Raw genomic sequence first — 16,913 nt, 5'->3', positions numbered from 1 at the left:
AATGGGGTTACAGGTGTGCGGAGCCTTCCTGTCCACTGATTGGGAGGAGCGAAAAAGGGGCGGGAACAAGCTGAGCTTCTTTGGCACTGGAGAGTGTTTTGTTTTCAGGGTATGTCACATTGCATTACATTTGTGTACTTAGTTTTAAATAGAAACAATCAAATTTATTTTAATTTAATTATGGGATGGGAATTATGGGTATTATTATGGGATGTAAAAGGTCTTGGGAAGGTCTGGTTTGCATTACACTAAGATTATTATATAAATGATCCACTAGGTGGCGCTGTTTTTGTGCTATTAGCCTTAAATGTAGTGTGTAAGCATCAAGTTACTCTCATCCATCATTATCATATCATTCTGTAAAGCTCTCAGAGGAATATTTAATAGCTTTTTGGTTAACTTGAGACTTGAGAGTTCTCGGTTAAAGTCTTAGATATGATTTTGTTCATTTATTTGTAGAAAAAAGAGCTCCAAATTATTATTATAATACAATAAAATTGTAGAGCTATAAAATAAATGTTAAACACAGCTCAAACAAGATGAGCTTGTAAAAAAAAAGGAAGAAAAATTGTAATTGTGCATAAAGTAGATGTTCAAAAAGTAGATTAGTTAAACTATATTGTTTATTTATTTATAAGTATATTTAGATTTAAAGATATATATAATAACTCGAGGTAAGAAATAAAATATAATAAATGTGTAAATAAAAATAGAAATATAATTTAATTAGCATATATCTAGATATGAATGATAAAAAATATATAATAATGTAGGAAATAAAAATATATAATTGATATTTAAAAAATGATCAGATGAAATTAAGCAAATTGGAGCACAATTGAGGTGTTTCAGTGTCTAAAACATATTTTAAATGTAGATTTTTATTTTCAGTATTAATAACTGGAAAGTTGTTTAATGTATAAATGGCAGAAGCTGTTTAGACCAGAGTGTACGAGGAATAGTTGAAGGATATAATGCACACTTGTCTTTGCATCACGACAATATTACCACCTTTGGTGTATATTAGTTTCTAAAATTTCAGTACATGTTGTCATGTTAGTGATGTTATTCTTTTTTTTTTCTTTTTTTATTATTAGCATTTCTTTCCTATCAGTTAAGGTGGTAAAGTACTGTAACTAGGTATTCTAACCTGACTTATCTTATAAGTTTTCATTTAGCAGACCTTAAACAACTTCCATGATCAGCATAAATGCACATTGCTTGTGTTTCTAGCATCTCCAAGCTTTAACCACAACAGCTTGAGTTCAGATTTCACTTTTACTCTCGGAGTAACCGCTGAACCACTCTGCAGATGAGTGCTTTCACAAGTCAGAAGGTAATAAAAGGATCAGTTCACTTCCAGAGAAATACTAAATTCTGATAATTAACTTTGTCGTCTGAGATGTTTTTTTTTTTTTTTTTCTCCAGTTAAAAAAAAAATAAATGTTTTCGTTTGTTGTTAACTCAATTTAATTTAATAAAATGAGTTTAAAAATGTGTGCATTATTAGGCATTAACTGTAAAATGTACATCACCTAAGATGAATAATAGTTTTTTTATGGTTGTCATTACATTGACTTCACTCAAATTTACTTATGTTAAATGGTGTCTTACTGTACAGAATTAACAAATAAAAGACTTATGAATAGTTATGAACAGAATTTTCAATGTCGTAGAACAGATTAATAAGTCAAATTGTTAATGTTTAAAAATAAATCACCTGTTAAGTTTTCAAGCATTTGGTTCTGATGAACAACCACTGCTAATGCAGTCTGAACATTCTTAAAAGCACAAGTTTTATTAATAAATAATTATTTACTGTATTTTGAAGTGCCCCTGATATCAGTATTGTGCATGAGGAAATTCATTCATTCATTTTCCTTTGGCTTAGTCCCTTTTTTATCAGAGGTCGCCACAGCAGAATGAACCGCCAACAATTTCAGCATATGTTTAATACAGCGAATGCCCTTCCAGCCGCAATTTATTACTGGGAAATACCCATACACACACACACACACACACACACACACACACACACACACACACACACACACACACACACACATACACTAAAGACAATTTAGTTTATCAATTCCCCTATAGCGCATGTGTTTGGACTGTGGGGGAAACCGGATCACCCAGAGGAAACCCACGCCAACACGGGGAGAACATGCAAACCCCATACAGAAATGCCAAAAGGCCTAGCCCGGACTCGAACCAGCGACCTTCTTGCTGTAAGGCGACAGTGCTAACCACTGAGGAAATATTTCTGTAAATAGTCAGGAAATGTTCATTCTGGAGCTGAACTGATCATTTAAATCGGTGTATGTGTGTGTGTGTGTGTGTGTGTTTCTTTTTTTATTATTATTTAAAGATTGGCAATGACAAAACAGTGTCTCATGTTATCATGTACAATAATGCAGCCATCTATTACACAGTTATCCAGCATTTAGTAATTAAAGTCTTTTGTGAAGGGTAAGATGAACCAAAAAATTTAAATGTTATTCAGTAAAGATGTACATTCTTCAGAAACTCCCAAAGAGGATTCCAGATATGCTAGAAATCATCAGAAAAGCTAGAAAAGTACAAAGGTGTAACACAGATTCTAGTACATGGTGTAGATCCATTTCCCAATTCATAGGTAACCGGAGATAGGGCAAAAGGTTTACCAATAATCTTCTGAACTAATTTGTGGATTTCTTTCAAGTATGTCTTAATTGTGTGTGTGTGTGTGTGTGTGTGTGTGTGTGTGTGTGTGTTTGTGTGTGTTTGTTTCAGATGAAGCCGGAGATGGAGCGTTACGAGTGGGTCATTATCAAACACCCAGAGCTGGCCAAATCAGCTCAGTCTGCAGAGGATCAGAGCGGTGTGGAAGACAACGGGACGCCGCAGACTCTGGAGAAACCCGCCACTGACCCGTCTCACCTCTCACCATTCCTGTCCGCTCGACACTTCAACCTCAACTCCAGAAACACGTCCATGTTCATGGCTGGAAACGTCGACTCCATCATTATCGGTGGGTGTGGTATTGCTTCTTCTTCCTGTTTTTATTTGACTTCTTCATCTTTTTTTCTTTTTTCTTTTCATTCTTCTTAATCTTTTCTTATTTTTTATTTATATATTTCTTCTTCTTCTTCTTCTTCTTCTTCTTTTTCTTTTTCTTATTATTTATAATAATATGAAACTGTGAAGGTTCGGTTTAGGGTTGGAGTAGGGTAGACATTATTCATTTATTCATTTTCCTTTAGCTTAGTCCCTGATTTATCAGGGGTCGCCACAGCGGAATGAACCGCCAACTATTCCAGCGTATGTTTTACGCAACTGATGCCCTTCCAGTTGCAACCCGGGACTGGGAATCATCCATACACTCTCACATTCACACACACACACACACACACACTGGTACACTACAGCCAATTTAGTTTATTCAATTCACCTATAGCGCATGTGTTTGGATTGTTGGGGAAACCGGAGGAACCCAGGAACCTATGCCAACAGAAACGCCAACTGGCCCAGCCGAGACTCGATACAATGTCCGCCTTGCAGTGAGGTGACTGTGCTAACCACTGTGCCACCGTACCGCCCAGGGAAGACATTAATAAATGCAATTAATGGATAATTTAATAAATAATTTAAATAATTATGGTGGCTTGAAAAGCCAGCATATTGTTATCTATCTTAAACTTATTATTATGGTGGCTTGAAAAGCCAGCATATTGTTATCTATCTTAAACTTATTATTATGGTGGCTTGAAAAGCCAGCATATTGTTATCTATCTTAAACTTATTCTTCTTCTTCTTCTTCTTCTTCTGAGACTAATTTCTAAGTGTATCTCCTCCTAGGCCTTTCAAGCTACATACTTCAAACTTTCGTCAAACCTTCAAACTGGTCTGACTCGGGTTGCTATATCTTTTCTAACTGATCCGACCTTGGGTTTTCCGAAAAACGACCCAGAAAAATCCCAAAAGTCCCATTGACTTAACATTGGGTCAAAATTTGTGAGCTCATAACTCTGCATCAGACTGTCCTACAGACTTCTAACTGGACTCATTTAACTCAGTCTAGCCAGCAGCCAATAACTGATGACTTTTTAACTTACTAGCCACTCCCTAGCAACCACTTACAGCACCCTAGCAACTGTCCCATAGACTTCCATTGTAAAAGACTCCCATTTACTTAACATTGGATCAACATTTGTGAGCTCATAACTCTGCATCAGACTGTCCTACAGACTAGAGTCTGGCCTCATTCAACTCAGTCTAGCCAGCAGCCAATCACTGATTACCTTTAAACTTACTAGCCACTCCCTACCAACCAATTTCAGCACCCTAGCAACTGTCCCAGAGACTGTGACTAGCTATTCTAACACACGCTAACAGTTTTAACATCCTACTGACATGCTAATCTTGCTAGAAAGGTGCTAGCAACACGATAGTGACATGCTAGTCATGCTAGTAACATGCTAATTCATGGTAGAATCATGCGAACAAAATGCTAATTCATGCTAGAAACAAGCTGACTCATGCTAGAATCATGCTAGAATCATGCTAGTTACATGCTAATTAATGCTAGAATCATGCTAGTTACATGCTAATTCATGGTAGAAACATGCTAATTCATGCTGGAATCATGCTAATAACATGCTAATTCATGCTAGAATCATGCTAGTAACATGCTAATTCATGCTAGAATCATGCTAGTAACATGCTAATTCATGCTATAATCATGCCAGTAACATGCTAATTCATGCTAGAATCATGCTAGAAACATGCTAATTCATGCTAGAATCATGCTAGTAACATGCTAATCCATGCTAGAATCATGCTAGTAACATGCTAATCCATGCTAGAATCATGCTAGTAACATGCTAATTCATGCTAGAATCATGCTAGTAAAATGCTAATTCATGCTAGAATCATGCTAGTAACATGCTAATTCATGCTAGAATCATGCTAGTAACATGCTAATTCATGCTAGAAACATGCTAGTAACATGCTAATTCATGCTAGAATCATGCTAATAACATGCTAATTCATGCTAGAAACATGCTAATTCATGCTAGAATCATGCTAATAACATGCTAATTCATGCTAGAAACATGCTAATTCATGCTAGAATCATGCTAGAAACATGCTAATTCATGCTAGAATCATGCTAGTAACATGCTAATTCATGCTAGAATCATGCTAGTAACATGCTAATCCATGCTAGAATCATGCTAGAAACATGCTAATTCATGCTAGAATCATGCTAGTAAAATGCTAATTCATGCTAGAATCATGCTAGTAACATGCTAATTCATGCTAGAATCATGCTAGTAACATGCTAATTCATGCTAGAATCATGCTAGTTACATGCTAATTCATGCTAGAATCATGCTAGTAACATGCTAATTCATGCTAGAATCATGCTAGTAACATGCTAATTCATGCTAGAATCATGCTAATATCATGCTAATTCATGCTAGAATCATGCTAGTAACATGCTAATTCATGCTAGAATCATGCTAGTAACATGCTAATTCATGCTAGAAACATGCTAGTAACATGCTAATTCATGCTAGAATCATGCTAGTAACATGCTAATTCATGCTAGAAACATGCTAATTCATGCTAGAATCATGCTAATAACATGCTAAATCATGCTAGAAACATGCTAGTAACATGCTAATTCATGCTAGAAACATGCTAGTAACATGCTAATTCATGCTAGAATCATGCTAGTAACATGCTAATTCATGATACAATCATGCTAGTAACATGTTAATTCATGCTAGAATCATGCTAATAACATGCTAATTCATGCTAGAAACATGCTAGTAACATGCTAATTCATGCTAGTAACATGCTAGTAACATGCTAACTCATGCTAGAAACATGCTAGTAACATGCTAATTCATGCTAGAATCATGCTAATTCATGCTAGAAACATGCTAGTAACATGCTAATTCGTGCTATAATCATGCTAGTTACATGCAAATTTATGTTAGAATCATGCTAGTTACTTGCTAATTCATGCTAGTAACATGCTAATTCAGACTCGGCTTTTCAAGCCACCATAAAGTTTGTCCTCAAACTTTAATATCTAGTTATTCTTCTTCTTCTTCTTCTTCTTCTTCTTCTTATTCTTCTGAGACTAATTTCTAAGTGTATCTCCTCCTAGGCCTTTCAAGCTACATACTTCAAACTTTCGTCAAACCTTCAAACTGGTCTGACTCGGGTTGCTATATCTTTTCTAACTGATCCGACCTTGGGTTTTCCGAAAAACGACCCAGAAAAAACCCAAAAGTCCCATTGACTTAACATTGGGTCAAACTTTGTGAGCTCATAACTCTGCATCAGACTGTCCTACAGAGTTCTAACTGGACTCATTTAACTCAGTCTAGCCAGCAGCCAATAACTGATGACTTTTTAACTTACTAGCCACTCCCTAGCAACCACTTACAGCACCCTAGCAACTGTCCCATAGACTTCCATTGTAAAAGACTCCCATTTACTTAACATTGGATCAACCTTTGTGAGCTCATAACTCTGCATCAGACTGTCCTACAGACTAGAGTCTGGCCTCATTCAACTCAGTCTAGCCAGCAGCCAATCACTGATTACCTTTAAACTTACTAGCCACTCCCTAGCAACCAATTTCAGCACCCTAGCAACTGTCCCAGAGACTGTGACTAGCTTTTCTAACACACGCTAACAGTTTTAACATCCTACTGACATGCTAATCTTGCTAGAAAGGTGCTAGCAACACGATAGTGACATGCTAGTCATGCTAGTAACATGCTAATTCATGCTAGAATCATGCTAACAACATGCTAATTCATGCTAGAAACAAGCTGACTCATGCTAGAATCATGCTAGTAACATGCTAGTTACATGCTAATTAATGCTAGAATCATGCTAGTTACATGCTAATTCATGCTAGAAACATGCTAATTCATGCTAGAATCATGCTAACAACATGCTAATTCATGCTAGAAACATGCTAATAACATGCTAATTCATGCTAGAAACATGCTAGTAACATGCTAGAATCATGCTAGTAACATGCTAATTCATGCTAGAATCATGCTAATAACATGCTAATTCATGCTAGAATCATGCTAGTAACATGCTAATTCATGCTAGAATCATGCTAGTAACATGCTAATTCATGCTAGAATCATGCTAATAACATGCTAATTCATCCTAGAATCATGCTAGTAACATGCTAATTCATGCTAGAATCATGCTAGTAACATGCTAATTCATGCTAGAAACATGCTAATTCATGCTAGAATCATGCTAGTAACATGCTAATTCATGCTAGAATCATGCTAATAACATGCTAATTCATGCTAGAAACATCCTAATTCATGCTAGAATCATGCTAATAACATGCTAAATCATGCTAGAAACATGCTAGTAACATGCTAATTCGTGCTAGAATCATGCTAGTAACATGTTAATTCATGCTAGAAACATGCTAGTAACATGCTAATTCATGCTAGAATCATGCTAGTAACATGCTAACTCATGCTAGAATCATGCTAATAACATGCTAATTCATGCTAGAAACATGCTAATTCATGCTAGAATCATGCTAGTAACATGCTAATTCATGCTAGTAACATGCTAATTCATGCTAGAATCATGCTAGTAACATGCTAATTCATGCTAGTAACATGCTAATTCATGCTAGAATCATGCTAGTAACATGCTAATTCATGCTAGAATCATGCTAATAACATGCTAGTAACATGCTAATTCATGCTAGAAACATGCTAATTCATGCTAGAATCATGCTAGTAACATGCTAATTCATGCTAGAAACATGCTAGTAACATGCTAACTCATGCTAGAAACATGCTAGTAACATGCTAATTCATGCTAGAATCATGCTAATTCATGCTAGAAACATGCTAGTAACATGCTAATTCATGCTAAAATCATGCTAGTTACATGCTAATTTATGTTAGAATCATGCTAGTTACTTGCTAATTCATGCTAGTAACATGCTTATTCAGACTCGGCTTTTCAAGCCACCATAAAGTTTGTTCTCAAACTTTAATATCTAGTTATTATGGTGGCTTGAAAAGCCAGCATACTGTTATCTATCTTAAACTTATTATTATTCTTCTTCTTCTTCTTCTTCTTCTTCTTATTCTTCTGAGACTAATTTCTAAGTGTATCTCCTCCTAGGCCTTTCAAGCTACATACTTCAAACTTTCGTCAAACCTTCAAACTGGTCTGACTCGGGTTGCTATATCTTTTCTAACTGATCCGACCTTGGGTTTTCCGAAAAACGACCCAGAAAAAACCCAAAAGTCCCATTGACTTAACATTGGGTCAAACTTTGCGAGCTTATAACTCTGCATCAGACTGTCCCACAGACTTCTAACTGGACTCATTTAACTCAGTCTAGCCAGCAGCCAATAACTGATGACTTTTTAACTTACTAGCCACTCCCTAGCAACCACTTACAGCACCCTAGCAACTGTCCCATAGACTTCCATTGTAAAAGACTCCCATTTACTTAACATTGGATCAACCTTTGTGAGCTCATAACTCTGCATCAGACTGTCCTACAGACTAGAGTCTGGCCTCATTCAACTCAGTCTAGCCAGCAGCCAATCACTGATTACCTTTAAACTTACTAGCCACTCCCTAGCAACCAATTTCAGCACCCTAGCAACTGTCCCAGAGACTGTGACTAGCTATTCTAACACATGCTAACAGTTTTAACATCTTACTGACATGCTAATCTTGCTAGAAAGGTGCTAGCAACACGATAGTGACATGCTAGTCATGCTAGTAACATGCTAATTCATGCTAGAATCATGCTAACAACATGCTAATTCATGCTAGAAACAAGCTGACTCATGCTAGAATCATGCTAGTAACATGCTAATTAATGCTAGAATCATGCTAATTCATGCTAGAATCATGCTAACAACATGCTAATTCATGCTAGAAACATGCTAATAACATGCTAATTCATGCTAGAATCATGCTAGTAACATGCTAATTCATGCTAGAATCATGCTAGTAACATGCTAATTCATGCTAGAAACATGCTAGTAACATGGTAATTCATGCTAGAATCATGCTAGTAACATGCTAATTCATGCTAGAAACATGCTAGTAACATGCTAATTCATGCTAGAAACATGCTAGTAACATGCTAATCCATGCTAGAATCATGCTAGTAACATGCTAATTCATGCTAGAAACATGCTAGTAAAATGCTAATACATGCTAGAATCATGCTAGTAACATGCTAATTCATGCTAGAATCATGCTAGTAACATGCTAATTCATGCTAGAAACATGCTAGTAACATGCTAATTCATGCTAGAATCATGCTAGTAACATGCTAATTCATGCTAGAATCATGCTAATAACATGCTAATTTATGCTAGAAACATGCTAGTAACATGCTAATTAATGCTAGAAACATGCTAGTAACATGCTAATTCATGCTAGAATCATGCTAGTAACATGCTAATTCATGCTAGAAACATGCTAGTAACATGCTAATTCATGCTAGAATCATGCTAGTAACATGCTAATTCATGCTAGAATCATGCTAATAACATGCTAATTCATGCTAGAATCATGCTAATAACATGCTAATTCATGCTAGAAACATGCTAGTAACATGCTAATTCATGCTAGAATCATGCTAGTTACATGCTAATCCATGCTAGAATCATGCTAGTAACATGCTAATTCATGCTAGAATCATGCTAGTAACATGCTAATTCATGCTAGAATCATGCTAGTAACATGCTAATTCATGATAGAATCATGCTAATAACATGCTTATTCATGCTAGAATCATGCTAGAAACATGCTAATTCATGCTAGAATCATGCTAGTAACATGCTAATTCATGCTAGAAAACATGCTAATTCATGCTAGAATCATGCTAGTAACATGCTAATTCATGTTAGAATCATGCTAATAACATGCTAATTCATGCTAGAAACATGCTAATTCATGCTAGAATCATGCTAATAACATCCTAAATCATGCTAGAAACATGCTAGTAACATGCTAATTCGTGCTAGAAACATGCTAGTAACATGCTAATTCATGCAAGAATCATGCTAGTAACATGCTCATTCATGCTAGAATCATGCTAATAACATGCTAATTCATGTTAGAAACATGCTAATTCATGCTAGAATCATGCTAATAACATGCTAGTAACATGCTAATTCATGCTAGAAACATGCTAGTAACATGCTAATTCATGCTAGAATCATGCTAGTAACATGCTAATTCATGCTAGAAACATGCTAGTAACATGCTAACTCATGCTAGAAACATGCTAATAACATGCTAATTCATGCTAGAATCATGCTAATTCATGCTAGAAACATGCTAGTAACATGCTAATTCATGCTAGAATCATGCTAGTTACATGCTAATTTATGTTAGAATCATGCTAGTTACTTGCTAATTCATGCTAGTAACATGCTAATTCAGACTCTGCTTTTCAAGCCACCATAAAGTTTGTCCTCAAACTTTAATATCTAGTTATTCTTCTTCTTCTTCTTCTTCTTCTTCTTCTTCTGAGACTAATTTCTAAGTGTATCTCCTCCTAGGCCTTTCAAGCTACGTACTTCAAACTTTCGTCAAACCTTCGAACTGGTCTGACTCGGGTTGCTATATCTTTTCTAACTGATCCGACCTTGGGTTTTCTGAAAAACGACCCAGAAAAATCCCAAAAGTCCCATTGACTTAACATTGGGTCAAACTTTGTGAGCTCATAACTCTGCATCAGACTGTCCTACAGACTTCTAACTGGACTCATTTAACTCAGTCTAGCCAGCAGCCAATAACTGATGACTTTTTAACTTACTAGCCACTCCCTAGCAACCATTTACAGCACCCTAGCAACTGTCCCATAGACTTCCATTGTAAAAGACTCCCATTGACTTAACATTGGATCAACCTTTGTGAGCTCAGAACTCTGCATCAGACTGTCCTACAGACTAGAGTCTGGCCTCATTCAACTCAGTCTAGCCAGCAGCCAATCACTGATTACCTTTAAACTTACCAGCCACTCCCTAGCAACCAATTTCAGCACCCTAGCAACTGTCCCAGAGACTGTGACTAGCTATTCTAACACACGCTAACAGTTTTAACATCCTACTGACATGCTAATCTTGCTAGAAAGGTGCTAGCAACACGATAGTGACATGCTAGTCATGCTAGTAACATGCTAATTCATGCTAGAATCATGCTAACAACATGCTAATTCCTGCTAGAAACAAGCTGATTCATGCTAGAATCATGCTAGTAACATGCTAGTTACATGCTAATTAATGCTAGAATCATGCTAGTTACATGCTAATTCATGCTAGAAACATGCTAATTCATGCTAGAATCATGCTAACAACATGCTAATTCATGCTAGAAACATGCTAGTAACATGCTAATTCATGCTAGAAAAATGCTAGTAACATGCTAATCCATGCTAGAATCATGCTAGTAACATGCTAATCCATGCTAGAATCATGCTAGTAACATGCTAATTCATGCTAGAATCATGCTAGTAACATGCTAATTCATGCTAGAATCATGCTAGTAACATGCTAATTCATGCTAGAATCATGCTAGTAACATGCTAATTCATGCTAGAAACATGCTAGTAACATGCTAATTCATGCTAGAATCATGCTAATTCATGCTAGAATCATGCTAATAACATGCTAATTCATGCTAGAAACATGCTAATTCATGCTAGAATCATACTAATAACATGCTAATTCATGCTAGAAACATGCTAGTAACATGCTAATTCATGCTAGAAACATGCTAGTAACATGTTAATTCATGCTAGAAACATGCTAGTAACATGCTAATTCATGCTAGAATCATGCTAATAACATGCTAATTCATGCTAGAAACATGCTAGTAACATGCTAATTCATGCTAGAATCATGCTAGTTACATGCTAATCCATGCTAGAATCATGCTAGTAACATGCTAATTAATGCTAGAATCATGCTAGTAACATGCTAGAATCATGCTAATAACATGCTAATTCATGCTAGAATCATGCTAGTAACATGCTAATTCATGCTAGAAACATGCTAGTAACATGCTAATTCATGCTAGAATCATGCTAGTAACATGCTAATTCATGCTAGAATCATGCTAATAACATGCTAATTCATGCTAGAAACATGCTAGTAACATGCTAATTCATGCTAGAAACATGCTAGTAACATGCTAATTCATGCTAGAATCATGCTAATAACATGCTAATTCATGCTAGAAACATGCTAGTAACATGCTAATTCATGCTAGAATCATGCTAGTTACATGCTAATCCATGCTAGAATCATGCTAGTAACATGCTAATTCATGCTAGAATCATGCTAATAACATGCTAATTCATGCTAGAATCATGCTAATAACATGCTAATTCATGCTAGAATCATGCTAGTAACATGCTAATTCATGCTAGAAACATGCTAGTAACATGCTAATTCATGCTAGAATCATGCTAGTAACATGCTAATTAATGCTAGAAGCATGCTAATAACATGCTAATTCATGCTAGAATCATGCTAGTAACATGCTAATTCATGCTAGAAACATGCTAGTAACATGGTAAATCATGCTGGAATCATGCTAGTAACATGCTAATTCATGCTAGAATCATGCTAATAACATGCTAATTCATGCTAGAAACATGCTAATTCATGCTAGAATCATGCTAATAACATGGTAAATCATGCTAGAAACATGCTAGTAACATGCTAATTCATGCTAGAAACATGCTAGTAACATGCTAATTCATGCTATAATCATGCTAGTTACATGCTAATTCATGCTAGAATCATGCTAATTCATGCTAGAATCATGCTAGTTACATGCTAATTCATGCTAGAATCATGTTAATTCATGGTAGAATCATGCTAACAACATGCTAATTCATGCTAGAAACATGCTAGTAACATGCTAATCCATGCTAGAAACATGCTAGTTACATGCTAATTTATGTCAGAATCATGCTAGTTACTTGCTAATTCATGCTAGTAACATGCTAATTCATGCTAGAAACAAGCTAGTAACATGCTAATTAATGCTAGAATCATGCTAATTGATGTTAGCAACTGCCTAGCAACCACTCAGAATACTTTAGCAACTGCCTAGCAACAACCTAGAAACATGCTAACATATATGTACTTATCTATGACGACTGTTTCAAACTTCATAAAAACTGCTTCAGTTATTTACACTTTAAAACGACTTCAAACTTCTTATCTATGACGACTGTTTCAAACTTCATAAAAACTGCTTCAGTTATTTACACTTTAAAACGACTTCAAACTTTTAGACTCGGCTTTTCAAGCCACCATAAAGTTTGTCCTCAAACTTTAATATCTAGTTATTCTTCTTCTTCTTCTGAGACTAATTTCTAAGTGTATCTCCTCCTAGGCCTTTCAAGCTACATACTTCAAACTTTCGTCAAACCTTCAAACTGGTCTGACTCGGGTTGCTATATCTTTTCTAACTGATCCGACCTTGGGTTTTCCGAAAAACGACCCAGAAAAATCCCAAAAGTCCCATTGACTTAACATTGGGTCAAACTTTGTGAGCTCATAACTCTGCATCAGACTGTTCTACAGACTTCTAACTGGACTCATTTAACTCAGTCTAGCCAGCAGCCAATAACTGATGACTTTTTAACTTACTAGCCACTCCCTAGCAACCACTTACAGCACCCTAGCAACTGTCCCATAGACTTCCATTGTAAAAGACTCCCATTTACTTAACATTGGATCAACCTTTGTGAGCTCATAACTCTGCATCAGACTGTCCTACAGACTAGAGTCTAGCCTCATTCAACTCAGTCTAGCCAGCAGCCAATCACTGATTACCTTTAAACTTACTAGCCACTCCCTAGCAACCAATTTCAGCACCCTAGCAACTGTCCCAGAGACTGTGACTAGCTATTCTAACACACGCTAACAGTTTTAACATCCTACTGACATGTTAAGCTTGCTAGAAAGGTGCTAGCAACACGATAGTGACATGCTAGTCATGCTAGTAACATGCTAATTCATGCTAGAATCATGCTAACAACATGCTAATTCATGCTAGAAACAAGCTGATTCATGCTAGAATCATGCTAGTAACATGCTAATTAATGCTAGAATCATGCTAGTTACATGCTAATTCATGCTAGAAACATGCTAATTCATGCTAGAATCATGCTAACAACATGCTAATTCATGCTAGAAACATGCTAGTAACATGCTAATCCATGCTAGAAACATGCTAGTAACATGCTAGAATCATGCTAGTAACATGCTAATTCATGCTAGAATCATGCTAGTAACATGCTAATTCATGCTAGAATCATGCTAGTAACATGCTAATCCATGCTAGAATCATGCTAGTAACATGCTAATTCATGCTAGAATCATGCTAGTAACATGCTAATTCATGCTAGAATCATGCTAGTAACATGCTAATTCATGCTAGAATCATGCTAGTAACATGCTAATTCATGCTAGAAACATGCTAGTAACATGCTAATTCATGCTAGAATCATGCTAGTAACACGCTAATTCATGCTAGAAACATGCTAGTAACATGCTAATTCATGCTAGAATCATGCTAGTAACATGCTAATTCATGCTAGAATCATGCTAATAACATGCTAATTCATGCTAGAATCATGCTAATAACATGCTAATTCATGCTAGAATCATGCTAGTAACATGCTAATTCATGCTAGAAACATGCTAGTAACATGCTAATTCATGCTAGAATCATGCTAGTAACATGCTAATTCATGCTAGAATCATGCTAATAACATGCTAATTCATGCTAGAAACATGCTAATTCATGCTAGAATCATGCTAATAACATGCTAAATCATGCTAGAAACATGCTAGTAACATGCTAATTCATGCTAGAAACATGCTAGTAACATGCTAATTCATGCTAGAATCATGCTAGTAACATGCTAATTCATGCTAGAAACATGCTGGTAACATGCTAACGCATGCTAGAAACATGCTAGTAACATGCTAATTCATGCTAGAATCATGCTAATTCATGCTAGAAACATGCTAGTAACATGCTAATTCATGCTAGAAACATGCTAGTAACATGCTAATTCATGCTAGAATCATGCTAGTTACATGCTAATTTATGTTAGAATCATGCTAGTTACTTGCTAATTCATGCTAAAAAAATGCTAATTCAGACTCGGCTTTTCAAGCCACCATAAAGTTTGTCCTCAAACTTTAATATCTAGTTATTATGGTGGCTTGAAAAGCCAGCATACTGTTATCTATCTTAAACTTATTATTCTTCTTCTTCTTCTTCTTCTTCTTCTGAGACTAATTTCTAAGTGTATCTCCTCCTAGGCCTTTCAAGCTACATACTTCAAACTTTCGTCAAACCTTCGAACTGGTCTGACTCGGGTTGCTATATCTTTTCTAACTGATCCGACCTTGGGTTTTCCGAAAAACGACCCAGAAAAATCCCAAAGTCCCATTGACTTAACATTGGGTCAAACTTTGTGAGCTCATAACTCTGCATCAGACTGTCCTACAGACTTCTAACTGGACTCATTTAACTCAGTCTAGCCAGCAGCCAATAACTGATTACTTTTTAACTTACTAGCCACTCCCTAGCAACCACTTACAGCACCCTAGCAACTGTCCCATAGACTTCCATTGTAAAAGACTCCCATTTACTTAACATTGGATCAACCTTTGTAAGCTTATAACTCTGCATCAGACTGTCCTACAGACTAGAGTCTGGCCTCATTCAACTCAGTCTAGCCAGCAGCCAATCACTGATTACCTTTAAACTTACTAGCCACTCCCTAGCAACCAATTTCAGCACCCTAGCAACTGTCCCAGAGACTGTGACAAGCTTTTCTAACACATGCTAACAGTTTAAACTTCCTACTGACATGCTAATCTTGCTAGAAAGGTGCTAGCAACACGATAGTGACATGCTAGTCATGCTAGTAACATGCTAATTCATGCTAGAATCATGCTAACTACATGCTAATTCATGCTAGAAACAAGCTGACTTCATGCTATAATCATGCTAGTTACATGCTAATTAATGCTAGAATCATGCTAGTAACATGCTAATTCATGCTAGAATGATGCTAAAAACATGCTAATTCATGCTAGAATCATGCTAACAACATGCTAATTCATGCTAGAAACATGCTAGTAACATGCTAATTCATACTAGAAACATGCTAGTTACATGCTAATCCATGCTAGAATCATGCTAGTAACATGCTAATTCATGCTAGAATCATGCTAGTAACATGCTAATTCATGCTAGAAACATGCTAGTAACATGCTAATTCATGCTAGAATCATGCTAGTTACATGCTAATCCATGCTAGAATCATGCTAATTCATGCTAGAATCATGCTAGTAACATGCTAATTCATGCTAGAATCATGCTAGTAACATGCTAATTCATGCTAGAATCATGCTAATAACATGCTAATTCATGCTAGAATCATGCTAGTAACATGCTAATTCATGCTAGAAACATGCTAGTAACATGCTAATTCATGCTAGAATCATGCTAGATCATGCTAGAAACATGCTAGTAACATGCTAATTCATGCTAGAATCATGCTAGTAATATGCTAATTCATGCTAGAATCATGCTAGTAACATGCTAATTCATGCTAGAAACATGCTAGTAACATGCTAATTCATGCTAGAATCATGCTAGTTACATGCTAGAATCATGCTAGTAACATGCTAATTCATGCTAGAATCATGCTAGTAACATGCTAATTCATGCTAGAATCATGCTAGTAACATGCTAGAATCATGCTAATAACATGCTAATTCATGCTAGAATCATGCTAGTAACATGCTAATTCATGCTAATTCATGCTAGAATCATGCTAG

The 16,913-nt window shown here is 36.1% G+C and overlaps 1 protein-coding gene across 3 annotated transcripts in view; it reads left to right on the top strand.

The window, feature by feature from the left end:
* The window catches only part of tbc1d24 (TBC1 domain family, member 24), a 35,666-nt gene that overhangs the window by 13,463 nt on the left and 5,290 nt on the right, over nt 1-16,913 (top strand). For all 3 annotated transcript variants that reach the window (XM_056450618.1, XM_056450619.1, XM_056450620.1), the window contains exons 5-6: nt 14-109; nt 2,779-3,016. In XM_056450618.1, coding sequence (XP_056306593.1) covers nt 14-109; nt 2,779-3,016 — 334 coding nt within the window. The remainder of the gene's footprint in view (nt 1-13; nt 110-2,778; nt 3,017-16,913) is intronic.

Source organism: Danio aesculapii, chromosome 24, assembly GCF_903798145.1.
Source record: "Danio aesculapii chromosome 24, fDanAes4.1, whole genome shotgun sequence".
NCBI classification, from domain to species: Eukaryota; Metazoa; Chordata; class Actinopteri; order Cypriniformes; family Danionidae; genus Danio; species Danio aesculapii.
This window is presented reverse-complemented; position numbering and strand designations above follow the sequence as displayed.